This window comes from Dermatophagoides farinae, chromosome 1 (genome assembly GCF_024713945.1).
Source record: "Dermatophagoides farinae isolate YC_2012a chromosome 1, ASM2471394v1, whole genome shotgun sequence".
Classification (NCBI taxonomy): domain Eukaryota; kingdom Metazoa; phylum Arthropoda; class Arachnida; order Sarcoptiformes; family Pyroglyphidae; genus Dermatophagoides; species Dermatophagoides farinae.
The window spans coordinates 9,072,503-9,086,424 of NC_134677.1; the positions used below are offsets into that span (position 1 = coordinate 9,072,503).

At 29.1% G+C, this 13,922-nt stretch overlaps 1 protein-coding gene across 1 annotated transcript; it reads right to left on the reverse strand.

Annotated features, from left to right (window-relative positions):
* Positions 1–2: 2 nt before the first annotated feature.
* On the reverse strand, positions 3–13,571 carry LOC124491925 (uncharacterized). Its single transcript, XM_075735490.1, has 5 exons — positions 11,646–13,571; positions 11,197–11,567; positions 10,891–11,136; positions 107–266; positions 3–73 (listed from the first exon to the last, which is right to left on the reverse strand). Exons 1-5 carry the CDS (start codon positions 11,737–11,739, stop codon positions 3–5), a joined length of 942 nt encoding a protein of 313 aa, XP_075591605.1. The 5' UTR covers positions 11,740–13,571.
* Between the last annotated feature and the right edge of the window lie 351 nt (positions 13,572–13,922).

The following is a 13,922-nucleotide window of genomic DNA, read 5'->3' on the forward strand; positions in this document are numbered from 1 at the left end:
TGTCATTGAAAAAATTTGAAAAATTTGAAAGCGAAAAAATTCTCACCATAAATCGGTATACGTATTGGTTGTGCTGTGATAAGTTTAAAATTGATATTATTGCTACTGGATGCTTTATAAATATCTTCAGGTCGTAATAATAGTATCGGTATCTGTAGCTGTTGCATTTTGAATGGTTTATTCAGATCAACCTTATTGAATGGAATATCACCATTGATTGCTGCCTGTGCAATTACATTGACCAATTCGTTTAGTGGAAAACGATTCTGTATTTGTGGATTTAAAAGAGAGGAAAAAATTATTATAATGGCATCATTTAAATCAAAATTTTTCAAAAATAAAAAAAAAATAAATGCATATCATATGAAAAACAAACAAAAACATTCATTTCTGGATAGGATCGATTTCAATGAAGAATCCATTGTTTAACCATTTGACTATTACAAAACATTATTATGACTACCGGGATTGATGATGAAAAAACAAACAAAACAAAAAACGATTGAAAAGTGTGTCCCTGTGTCCGATCAATTCAATTCAAATCAATCAATTCAACATTAAAAATTTTTTTCTCGTTGAAAAATCAAGAGAAAAAAATACAGCAGATACTTCAAAAAGTATTCCGAAATATTTATTTTTGATCGATATTATGATGATGATCGAGACGGCGGAAATAAAAACAAACAAACAATCGAAAAACGGTATCCGAAATCGAAAATGAATGAAACGAGAAACAAAAACAGAAGGTGACAATCTTAGTTTATGTGGAAATTTTTTTGCTTTTCTCATGATTGATGATGGCGATTGTATGAATTACGGTGACAAAAAAGTTGAAAATAGGAAAACTAATTTCCCATATCCGATTGGATGTGTGTGTGTCGAGAGGATCTGTTGAACATTTCTTTTTTCTCTTCCTACTATTTTTATGTGATTGATTCGAATAAAAATCAATCGATCAATCGTTTAATCCCATTTCAATCAAATGAATATATCAAAATTCACACACACACACACAACCAGGTACACAGATGTAAACAAACAAGGTTAGAGAAGACAAAAAAAGCCGGAACATTCAATTCAAATCAAATTTATCGAAAGGGAAAAACATATTTTGAATATGTTATGACGATGAAAATTTTCTTTGACACAGCATTCATACATTTCATTTGAATTTTGTGAACAAACACGAAAACGATAAATTCATCGCAAATTATCGATTAAAGCAATGGTGATGATTGAATTTGAATAGTAATAAATTCAGATTTGATGAAAATTGAAAAAAAATTAAGGAAATCCAAGCCGTGATACATTTACTATTATAATAAAAATAATAGCTATCATCATCATAAATATTTGATGATCAAAAAAAAATTGAAGCAAAGAAAAAACAAAAGATCATTAAAAACACCCAGAAAATGAGATTTAAATCATTCATATTTGAAAAAATAATATTTTCTTTTCTTTTCCTTTTATATAAACAACTTTCACATGAAAACAATCCAAGATGATGATGATGATGGCCAATATTTATGTTTATGAGTGTGTAGGATGAATTGAATTGAATTGAATTGAATTGAATTGAACACTTTTACTTTATTCAATTCATGCATTTAGCACATAGATCTTGTGTGTGTGTGAGAGAGAGAGAGTGAATGAAAAGGAAGAAAATATTTCGAGCATCATTAATTGAAAAGAATTTAAATGTCAAATCGAGTCTCGATTTCAATCATTTCAAAGCAAAGTGAATTCGGGTTTTTTCTTTCTTTGCTTGCTTTGTTTTCTATGGAGCAATAACAACAGCAAAAAAAACGCGTCATCTCATCACATATCATCTGTGCGTGTGTTGAAAAATTTCATATAACAATCATCACGTAAATCAACGATCATCATTTGTTTATCATGAGCAAAAAATTTTCATTTTCAATACAAAAATAGTTGTTGGACATAAAACTATTTTTGTACATTGATTTATGCATTTATGTATTTGTTGTGTGTATTTTTTAAACATGACGTCGTAACATCATCACGACAGATTATATTATAATATCCAATCCAATAAATAAATCAAATTGTTAATAACCATGATGAGAATATGTTATGAAGCAATGAAATATTCAAACAAATGACTTATATCTTTGTCTTGAATTTCACCATTTTCATCCCATTCATTAATGCTAAATTGAATTGAATTGAATTAAATGATTAGAAACGGAAAACTATATTGTCGGTCAGATTGTCGTTTTCAGTTGTGTCACTGAAACTAAAAAGTGAAAATTTATTCAAGTGAAAATATTTTTCTTTGAACAAGAAAAAAAATGAAAGAAAACACAAAGACAGCATCTGTTGGCTTGTTTTTCTGTGACCAACCGCAGTTAGATATATTATACCTTGCTCGATATAAAACTGTTTCGCTTTCGTTTATTCAATGGTAAATTGTTGTTTGTTTGTTTCTTTTTTTTTCACCATCAACATCATCCATTTTCATCATCAGAAATCTTGAGAAAGTGAAAAAAATTGGTAAAAGTTTACTATTCATGACATTTTTTTTCTCGTACAAACATACACACACACAAACAAAAGAGATGAAAATGAATAAATTTTCTTTTTTTAGAGTGCAAATGAAAATCAAATTTTTTCAATAAAAAAAAACATGAAAAAATGATGACTGAACCAAATAATGGTTCCAAAATAATTCTTTTTCTTTTTTTTGCATAGATTGCGTGATTATTGTAGGAGTAAATACGTTACTACTAAACATCATCACACAACAAATAGACATTCATAAATGTTTAGCAGCAATATCAAACAAATCTTCAATTATGAATCTCATCATCATCATCATCATAATATTCAAAAGCCTTTGCCTGTTTTGCTCATCTGGTTTGTCTTCTTCCACTACCGAATTATAATCGACCTGAAGATGCCGAAAAATAAATGTGAAAAATTTAAAAAAAATTCAACAAAATCCAAGTAGCAGTTAAAGTGTGTGTGTGTGGGTCTTGGTGTGGCTGTTTACGTAACAAAAGAAGAAACTTATTTTTATTTTCATTTTTATTTTTTTTTTTTTTTTTTGATAAATAAATGATTGCCTTGAATGAAAATGATGTGTAAAATTTTTAGTTTTTTTCGGCCATCATTTATTCATCAAGATTGGTGGAAAGATCTCGTGCCATCATGAATAACATTCTGGAAAGATTCAATTCAATTCATTATGTTTACCATCTAGCCTTTTTTTCGTCGTTTCGTGAGATAAGATTAGACCAAATCGTCGTATTCATAATAATGGTTCTTCGTAATATTCAAAAATCAAAAAAAAAAAAAAAATAATCTGACAATGGCCTCTCAATGATCACTTTGAATATGAATGAGAAAAAAAATCTGGAAACAAAAAAATGACTAAAAAAGCAACCTTTTTTTCTATCAAGAAGAAAAAAAAGATTATCTACGTCTTCTATATGCATGATGTCTGGCAATCATTCGAAACTCATGTCCGACAAAAACTGAGAAAAATTCAAGATGTTTGACATATATGATGAATGAAAATCAAAAGTCAATATTCAACACATAATAACAACAAAAAATTGAAATCAATAAAGTTTTGCTATTTTGCTATTTGCTATTTAAAATCAATTAGCTGCAATTTTTAAATGACAAATGTGTGTGGTGAAAATATTATTGAATGCAACATTGTAAATCATGGATGTGATAAAAACAAAATCTGATTTTAGTTGATTGATTTCATCTATCGATTTGTTTAGAAATTTTCAATTCGATTGAAACAATTGTTTTTTTTTCTGTTGTTCGTGAGAAAAAAATGACTATACATAGTAAAGCTATTTTTTCATGATGATGACTGGAAATTCTCAGATTGCATAAACCGGTAAAAAATGGACGTTAAGGTGCGACACTTGTCTCTATTGTGTTGATTACTTATGGAGACAATCAAATGATGATGATGTGTGCTAAAATTAGACAATCGAAGATGATAATAGCCAAAGATAGATTAGATAAATAAGAACTGCAACTGGTGTACAAAAATATATGAAAAATAAGAAAACGAAAAGAATCATTTTCGCCTGAATTGATCATCATCATCATCAGAGGTTTTTTCACATCACTTTCATTCAGTAATGTTTTTTTCGATTATTAACGGAGAAAAAATGAAATAAAAATTGGGATTAAATAGATTTTGTATTTTCTCTCTTTCAACTTTCACCCTACACACACACAGAGAGAGAGAGAGAGAAACTAAAATTGAAAAGGTGTTAAATAAAAATTATAATCAAGATGCAAATTTGACACATAAACAATGAGAAAAACAAACAAAATATGCCAAACAAAATAATGTGGATATATAGAATTTTTTTTCGTTTGGCAATTATGCTCCACAAACACATTAATTAGTTTTTTCAACTTGCAAATACTGTTTATTGTGCCGAATTAGATAGATTGATTGGCGATAATAATATGATCGATTGGGAATGGAAACAAAATGGGCGAATCAAAGGAAAAAAATTCATCAATCAAAATTGAAAAATCAAAGATTAGCCATACAAACGAACACACATCAATACTATAATCAAGGTGTCAAAAAAAACATCAACAAAAATCAATTGATTAGTTTCTGATAGAAAATAAATGTTCGTTCATCATAATCATCATCGTCTATGTATATGAATGGTGAAAAAACTTTTTTGGCAAATAAAAAATTTCTTAAATGAATTTCATTCAAAAATGACCTAACCAAAATCAAACAGATTGCGTGTGTATTATTTTCGAATTGTCATTATCGATTCAAACGATTTTAATGATGATGATGATGATTGTTATTTTCATAAAGTTCATAACAACACTTGCACACTATGAGTGAAAATTCAATTATTTCGCCACACACACATGGGTGATGATGGAAATATATTTGCTTCCGATTCGTTAAGAAATGGAAAAAAAACGAGAAAAAGTGGATCCATGAAATCAACAAATCTAAGGGGCTTGTAAAATCAACGACGAATAAAAATCAGACACATGGAATGATATAAACTTATAGAATGTATTGAATGAAGATGATCATCATCCATCAAATATCAAATCAATCAATCAAGCCAATTATTATGAAATGAAGTGAATGTCATTTGTCAAATTGTTATTTATAAAAAAAAACAAAATTTTTCTTAGAAATAAACAAACAAACAAACAAATTGAAGGAAAAAATGATTGATTTTTTCTAAAAGAAAAAAAAATTAAAAATAAAATTAGCCACATCTGTATGATGTGCATGGGGTTTTTTATGGCCAAAAATGAAAATGGAAAAAACTGAAATTTTTCTCTGATAAAAATCGAAACAAATTCATTCAATGGAATGATAAGAAGACAGATTTCAGCCAGTTAGCCAACATATCCTATCAATGTGTGCGGTGATTTCTATTTTAGCCCCAATCATATAATCGCCAACACACACACACACACACATGTGCAGATAACACTAAAGACAATCAGTTTTGTTTCAAAAGATCAGAAAAAATAATAGAATAGAACAGAACAGGATCGGCATTTAAATCGATTTTTGTTTCGGTTGTTGTTGTTTGCACAGCGGGAAAATGTACAGAATAAATAAAACAAACATTTGAACAGCAATCATGTGAAAACAAATTGTGAACGAAATCAACACACACACACACACACGCACACACACACAGCTAGACAGACACCTACGAAGATAACAGCAATTTTTTTTTTTGTATATCAATCGATCGATGTCCAAGTGGAAGGAAACAAACTAACTAGCAACCAGCAACATCAGCATCAAAAGATCAGAAGCAAATCATAGATCCTACCATGATGATGAGTAGATAGGATGCGGCAACAAAATGGGTTTCATAAAAGTTTCATATCTAGACACATCATTCAATCAATCAATCAATCAATATGGATATTGAATGATTGATTGACCAAATACACCTGAGAAAAAAATAGCAACAACGACGACGACAACAATGTAACCAAAATTATGTTGTAAAAAACAGTATTCTTCAACAACATCTTTTTCTCTTCCATTGGATTGTGAAAAGTGAAAAGATTGATAAAAAAAATGGATTCAAAATGATGAAAAGAATAGTTTTATTGATCGAAAAGTTTCATTTTTTTCTTTTCATCAGGTTTCAGCACAAATCTAATCTAGATAAACATTGGTCAGAGATTTTATTTCTGTTTTTGTTTTATTATTGATAATTATAATCTTTCGACGAACAAAATGATCACGATTTGATAATTTAAAACAATAAAAATAATGATGATGATGATGATGATTCTCTTCTGTTGGCAAATAATCGGACGAAACAAAGCGAAACAACAACCACAAAAAACGATGCAATTAAAATAATCTCGATGAACTTCTCAAAATCACAATCATCAACGAAATACAAAAAAAACAAACAAACCAACGAGAAATCTGTTCTACATCTATAACAAACAACAGTTAACATTGCAATGATGATCATTGTCATCAAAAGAATGAACAATTGTGTTTTTTATTTCAATCATATCAAAACATCAAACTTTTTTCAAAGATTTTTTCAAGAAAATTTCATAATTAAACCATTTTTTCTACCTTGTTTCTTTTTGTTTGTTTTGTTGATGGTTGTTGCGTTTCAATTAACGAAATTGTATCATTGGAAAAAATGGGAAAATTAAGGTCAAAAATGTGATCGAAAACGAAAGTGAGAAACAAATGCAGAGGAGAAAAAACAAAATGCTGGCTGCCTATTCATCCATTCATCCATTCATGCACGGTAATAATGAAGAGTAAGAATGAATGAATGAATTCGACAATCTCTCAAAAGTGATGAAAATGTCATCATCGATATACACTACTAAGCTGCCTAATTCCAAAAATTTTTGCTAGGAAAATCCGAAATATATTGAAGAAAAGAAAGATTTTTCGGAAACAAAATAATGAAAATAAAACATGTATTGTACAAGGAAAGATGAGGGACATTTTTTTCAAGAAGGAAATCGCACTTGTATTTGTGCAATGTATAATGCGATGTATAATGTCAAAGTATGATCATTGTAAGATTGATCATTGAAAAGAAAAGTTAAAAAAAATTGTTATTATTCGTTATTGTTCAATTTTTTTTTCATTTTATTCAAACAACAACGAACGACGACGATCAAAAACGAAAATGTTTGAAAAAAATGCTTTTTTGCCAACTTGATCGAGCGTCTAATCACAATGTATAAATCTGGTTTTTTTTGTTCGATCCAAACGTTTGCTGTTGTTGTTGGATCAATACGATATGATGCATACATCAAAAGACAACACAATGGGGCCAGATTGTCTATCGTTGGAAAGAATGAAAATCGTTTTTCATTTTGAATCGTGGATAGATAGATAGATACAACATTCAACCCGATAATAAATGTGAAGAGATAATAATAAAAGAAAACAGAAGCTGATCATTCTGTCATTTTTTTCATCATCATACAATTCAGAAGAAGAAAATAATCGGATGATAATAATGATGATGAGAACTATGATCGAGTCAATGAATATATCGTATATAGCTGGCTATTCTCATCATCATCATCATCATCATCGATAAGAAAAAAAAGAAACGAAAAAAATTTCAATCGGTAATTGTCATTCAATCGAATTGGATAAGAAAATAAAAAAAAACTTAAAGCATATAGCAAACTGAAATGGAAAGGGAAAGGAAAAAATCAACGACAACAACAAACGAATATGAATAGAATGAAAATGAAAAAAAAACAACAACGATGAATGTAGACAGGACACAAAACGATCATCATCATCATCATTGCCAGAGATAATCGACGACAAAAAAAATCGATTGATTGATCCAATCCAATCTGAATGATATGATCGTCGATCAACATGATGATGATATAAGATTTTGTTGCTGTTATCCGGGCAAAATATTTTGTCGATAAAGAACCGAATTTTGATTAGAAATATTTTTTGAATGAGAAAATTCCGATCAATTTAGATGATAACCAACATTATATCGCCTATCATTATTGATCTGTTTTCATCGCCGTAATCATCATCATCAATCAATCAAGGAAAAATTAGATCGAAAACAAGCTAAATGAAAAATGACAGAAATTTCAATTTTCATCCGATATATTAATGTTGTGATTCAGGCAAGAAATCCACATAATTATCATATTGCATCCAGAGAATCAAAGAAAAAAAATATTTAAATCAAGACAAGGAAAAAATAAGGAAACGTAAAGCAAGTATAGATCAATAGTGTAGGTGATTAGGTACAGTATAAACAGAAATAACAATAACAACAACAGTATTTAATTAATTTTCTCTCAGAGACACGCCGAGATAGATTTGAATCGGAAAAATATTTAAAATAATCATCATATGGAATAAATTACCAACCATTGGTGATGTATACATGATGATGATGATAAAACATAGAGAGAGAGAGAGAGAGAGAAAGCTAAGGATTGATAATCGGTAATAATAATATTTTGTCTTTATGAAAAATTAAATATACGTATTATTAAACATGAAATATAATCCTATTTTCTTGCATATATTTCTAAATAAAACGAGGGTGAGAGAAAGTGGGGAGAGAAAACAACAACAACAACAACAACAAAATGCCAAACAAGCACTTAATCATCATCATCATCAAAATGGTTTCACAAAAAAAAACATATCATACATCTTTTGGCTGTGATAGTGGTACAACAACAAAAAAACAGAACAATTAATAAACAACAAACAACAACAACTTGTGCAATATAAGTGGAACAAGTAGATTTTGTTCTGCTGATCCATATTGTACACACACACACACACAACAGGTGTCTTTGAGATTTTTTTTTGATGTTTGCCCGATTGTGAATCAATGTTGAACATAATCAGGTATTATGAAATGGCAGAGGAAAAAATCAATAATGTATCTGGTGTATAATACATTTCCCCATACCATATACCACACAAAGAAAATAGATGATGATGATTAGATGGATCAATTGTTTTTATTGTATGTCTAAAATTACACAACCACACACATACACAGGAAATCCAAGAAAATCCCGGTAAAATTACAAACAATGTAAAATATTCAAAAAAAAGTTCAAAACTTAAACAATCCGGATGAATCGCGCATATGAATAGGAATTGAAAGAAACTTTTATATTAGGATTGATCATTATTTTTTCAACAAAGATTTTTTTCAAAAAAAAAATTTTGAGCAATATGAATGAATGAATGAAAATAATGCAAAGTGTATTGCTGTTTCATTAATTTTTTGATCCATATTTATCTGATTAAAAAAAGTCAATTTTTTAAAGAACTCGATCAATCAATAATTTGTGTTTCGTGATTTATAAAAATAGAAGGATGATGAATAAACAATTTCATTTCGTCATTGAGCGATATCTTTTGGCCATCATCATTGTTTCCTAGTGCAATCCATAAAGATTGTTTATTTTCATTGGGAAAATGAATTCAAAAGCTAAAATGAAAAAGCAATGAAAATTGTGGTTAAAACAAAAAAAGAAAAGAAAAATCATCTAATCGGAATCAAATAGAAAAAATGAGAAAAAAGTCAAATTCTCATCCAATATCCAGTAAATCACCATTGTATTATATCAACATCATTATTATTGTCAATGATGATGATCATCATCATCATCAGTGAGAAAATAATGGAACAACAAAAAAGCAATAAACAATATAATAATCACTCGCTTTATGAATCGTTATTATTTCACAAGTTTTTTTTACGATTTAACACTATTGATATTGCTATATTATATCATACACACACACATATAAATAAAAAGCTATTCCGGTACAATACAATACAATTGGTTGGTTTGACGAGACGAAAAAAAATGTTTTTCATTTCATTTTTCGCTTCCTTTTCTTTTTTTGCTTTTTGAAAAGTTAAAAAAAATCTTTACCAATGAAAAAAACAACATAAAGATTTCTGAATGAATCTATTGATCGAATAAAAAAAGTGAAAAGTTTCATTTTTTAAACATAAAATCAAGTTTCATTAGAGAAATTGTGTATGTGACAATTCATAATGATCATTGCACATCAATTTCCTCTATCTTTTTCACCCTTTTCCCTATGTTGTGATTTGGATTTCTCTGAATAAAATGATGAGATTAGAGATTTTTTTAAAAAAAATTCAATTAGTTTGATCATAAGCGAGAAACATTTTCCCTTTTTTAAATTTCATCATCTATGATTATATCATCATCATCGTCATAATGGAGCAAAGGGAGCCAATAATTCGAATATATTGCATTAAAAAACGAATTGAATCATCTAATGACATATTCGACAATTGACACATAACAATATAATCCTTATGATGATTGTTCCAATAAAGACGAATCTGGTGGTGGTGTTGTGGTAGATGGTGACAATCATTATTATCATCAAGATTGATAATGGATGATGATGGTGATGATAAAAAATAATGGTAACGATCATAACATATCAAAGAATGACATATGATGAAATGGATCATTTCATTTTTGTTGTTGTTATTGCATGGCGGTAAAAGTCAAGAGTCATCATCATCATCATTATCTTAATCACACATATTGGATTGATAGAAGATTTTCATTTTATCATTCATTGAGTAATTTAATACAACACATCCGTAAGTCCGTATGTCAATGATGATGATCATCATCAAGATCATTGTATCGAATAATGAATGATTCTAAGTAATAGATAGTTTTCACTTTTATTGTAAGGTTTTTCTGTCTGTTTGTTTTATATATCGTATATAGAAATTTAACCTCAAAATGAATAATGAAAAAAATTGTTAATCATAACAGTAGCCAGAGGATATGAAGCAAATTTTCTTTGAAATAAAAACTTACCATTTTCTTTTTGATGATCGGTGCCGGTGATGATGATGATTGTTGTTGTTGTTGTTGATGTTGGCTTGCAACAACAATATTTTTATTGTTTATCATCATTGGCGGCGAACTAACGACTGTTGTTGCCGTAGATATAATGGATTTGCTTGATCCAGATTCCTGTGCTTGTGGCTGTTGTTGTATTGCACCACCATTATTATTGTTAATATGTTTATGAATAATTTGTTTATTGTTGTTTTTTTCCTGCTATGAAACATGAAACAATGAATACTAGGTAAATTTAAATCATTACTAATGAATGCAGACATTTACCGTATTGGAATGATGATGTAGATTCAACTTATTAATCTGCGGTGATGAAACAATGTTGTTGTTCAATATTGGCCTTTCCGTATATGTCTGATATGATGTCGTTGAAGTAGTTGTTGGTGATGATGATGATAATTGAGAAGGTTGTGGTGACGATGATTTTGCATCATTTGTCGCCGTTGATGATGATAATGACGAATAAATCTGTTGACCTTTTGTCGATGTTAATGTTAGATATGGTACACGTCCTTTTATCACTGGTACTTTTAATGGTATTCTCATTCGTGGTGCTGGCGATGAATTCGTCTGATACATCATTGTATGGCAGAACGTTGTTAAATTTGCCAATAATGTGATCATGATAACAACTGTGAAAAAATTATTTTTATTATTAAATTTTAATTCTCAAAAATGAATTTCATCAATAAATTGATAAGTTAATTTACCCGATGTTATCGTCGACATTTTTCCATTATCGTTGTTATTTTTATTTTTTCTATGCATTATGGTTGATGATTTGTTGATAAGGTTGGCTGCCATTATGTAAATATGGCTATATGATGATCCTTTTGTGTGTGTGTGTGTTTGTAATTGTTGATGGTTGCTTTCGAGGTGTTGTTGATCACGATTATTTTTTTTTCTACCGAATGGTGATGTTGTGACCGATATTCTGGAATTATTCGACCACCACCATTGAAAATGGTCAACACTATTGATGTTTATGAAAGATAATTAAAGATATTTTGTTATGAAATTGTTTTAATTTCTTTTTTCTCTCGTCATACGGTCGTGATGTGAATTGGAATTATGGAAAATTAATTTAGAATTTTTCCTGTGTGTGTGCGCGCGTTGTCCAAGATGCACGCAAACAGACAAGAAAGAAAAAGATGACTATTAACCGGGTTCGATGTATGTGTGTGTGAATTACCCGATTGTTTGACGACAATTATGAAACTGGTAGTGTTGATGAGATTTCCACCATTTCTTTATGTTTTGTTTTTGTTGTTTATGTTGTTCATTTACAAATTCGTGTTGAGTTTTTTGTATTATCTTCGTGTTGTTTTGTGGTTAAAAATAATCACAAAATTTCCAGCACATTCATATTCGTGTGTTTATAACATAACAAAATAGACCAACGAATAATTTGTCATAACATAAACACACACACACACAGAAATGATGAAAAAGATGAACACAAATTTCACTTTTCCAATATGAGGAAATGTTGATTATTGATTTGATAAAAAAAAATCAATCGATAATAAGATGTAGATTGAAATAATGAAAAAAATTTAAAATGAAAAATAATGAAATTTAAATTCATTCATTTTGAATTTTCCTAAAAAAAACACATAAACGGATTTTCTTCTTTTTTTGCAAAATCACAAATCAATCAAACAATGATGATGATGAATCATCATTCTTGATTGGAAATAATTTTATGGTGAAAAATCCGATTTCATCGAAAAATTGTGCAGATTGAATTATATGAACCAATAATATTTAACCAGCCAAGTGGTTTTTTTTTCACCGGATGTATTATTTTATATACAGGTGTGTAGCTAATAAAGATGATGATGATGATGATGATAAAAAGATCAAATCATAATGATGTCAATTTAACAAGAAGTTATGAATAAAACTTGTCACTTGATATATAATGGATCATAATCATAATGTATTCAGGTGTGTGTGTGTGTGCATTGTTGGCTGTCTGGTTGGTTGGTTGGTTTGTAGACACACACCTAGTAGATATAAAAATAAGATGACTGTTTTGTTATGTTCTCAAAATTTTCAGCACGCGAATGATGATGATGAACTTTGATGTCATACATACACATACACATACACACCCACACACATTCAGAATCATTAACATCGACCATCGGTGAGTTACATATATTAAATATACCAACAGAACGAAATAAAAATGAAACGGATATGATGATAATATAATTGGATTTTCTGGATTGATAAATTCAAACAATCATCTGAACGATTCTTCTTCTGTGTCTGAAATGAAAAATAAAAAAATTAGTTTTATATATGGATGGATTTGAAAAGAAAAGATTCGAATTTTGTCTCTTCTCTGTTCCGTTTGTATCCGACTCTTCTATTATTCCGAGTTTTGCTTTCTGGATCAGATCTCTTCTTTTTTTTTCTTCCAAAGTAAGAAAAAGAAATGGCAATTCCCTATACTCTTTGAAGATGTTGCCAATGTATCGTCTTGATTTCTTCTCATCCAACACAATTTGTTTTTTGTTTCTTTTCCCGACCATGATCAATGCGGGTATTCGTTTTTAATAGTGGTTGGTTGCGATATTCGGTAGAAAAAAAAGAACAAAGAAAAATCGCTTGACTCTCAATTTTGTTTTTTTTTCATTGCTTTCATTTGTTGTTGTTTTTTGTTGTTCAAAGATAATAAAAGAGAAATGAAAATTTTTTACAGAAAAAGAGCCAATCGGTTTGTCGAACTGTGTGTGTCGAATGAATCGAATGTTTTTTGATTTTCGGAGGCTATATCGACTCTATAGGTCAATACTAATACGATAACTATAGTAAACATTGCTAAATAAATTATCTCACCTTATCATATGCTTTCAACATCTTTTTTTTTCTCGTTGCGATAATTGTTTGTCATAGATTGTATGATGATAGAATTTCTTCTTTGATTCAAATCCAACTTGAATGGAAAGAAAAGAATGAAAGCAAAATAAAAATCA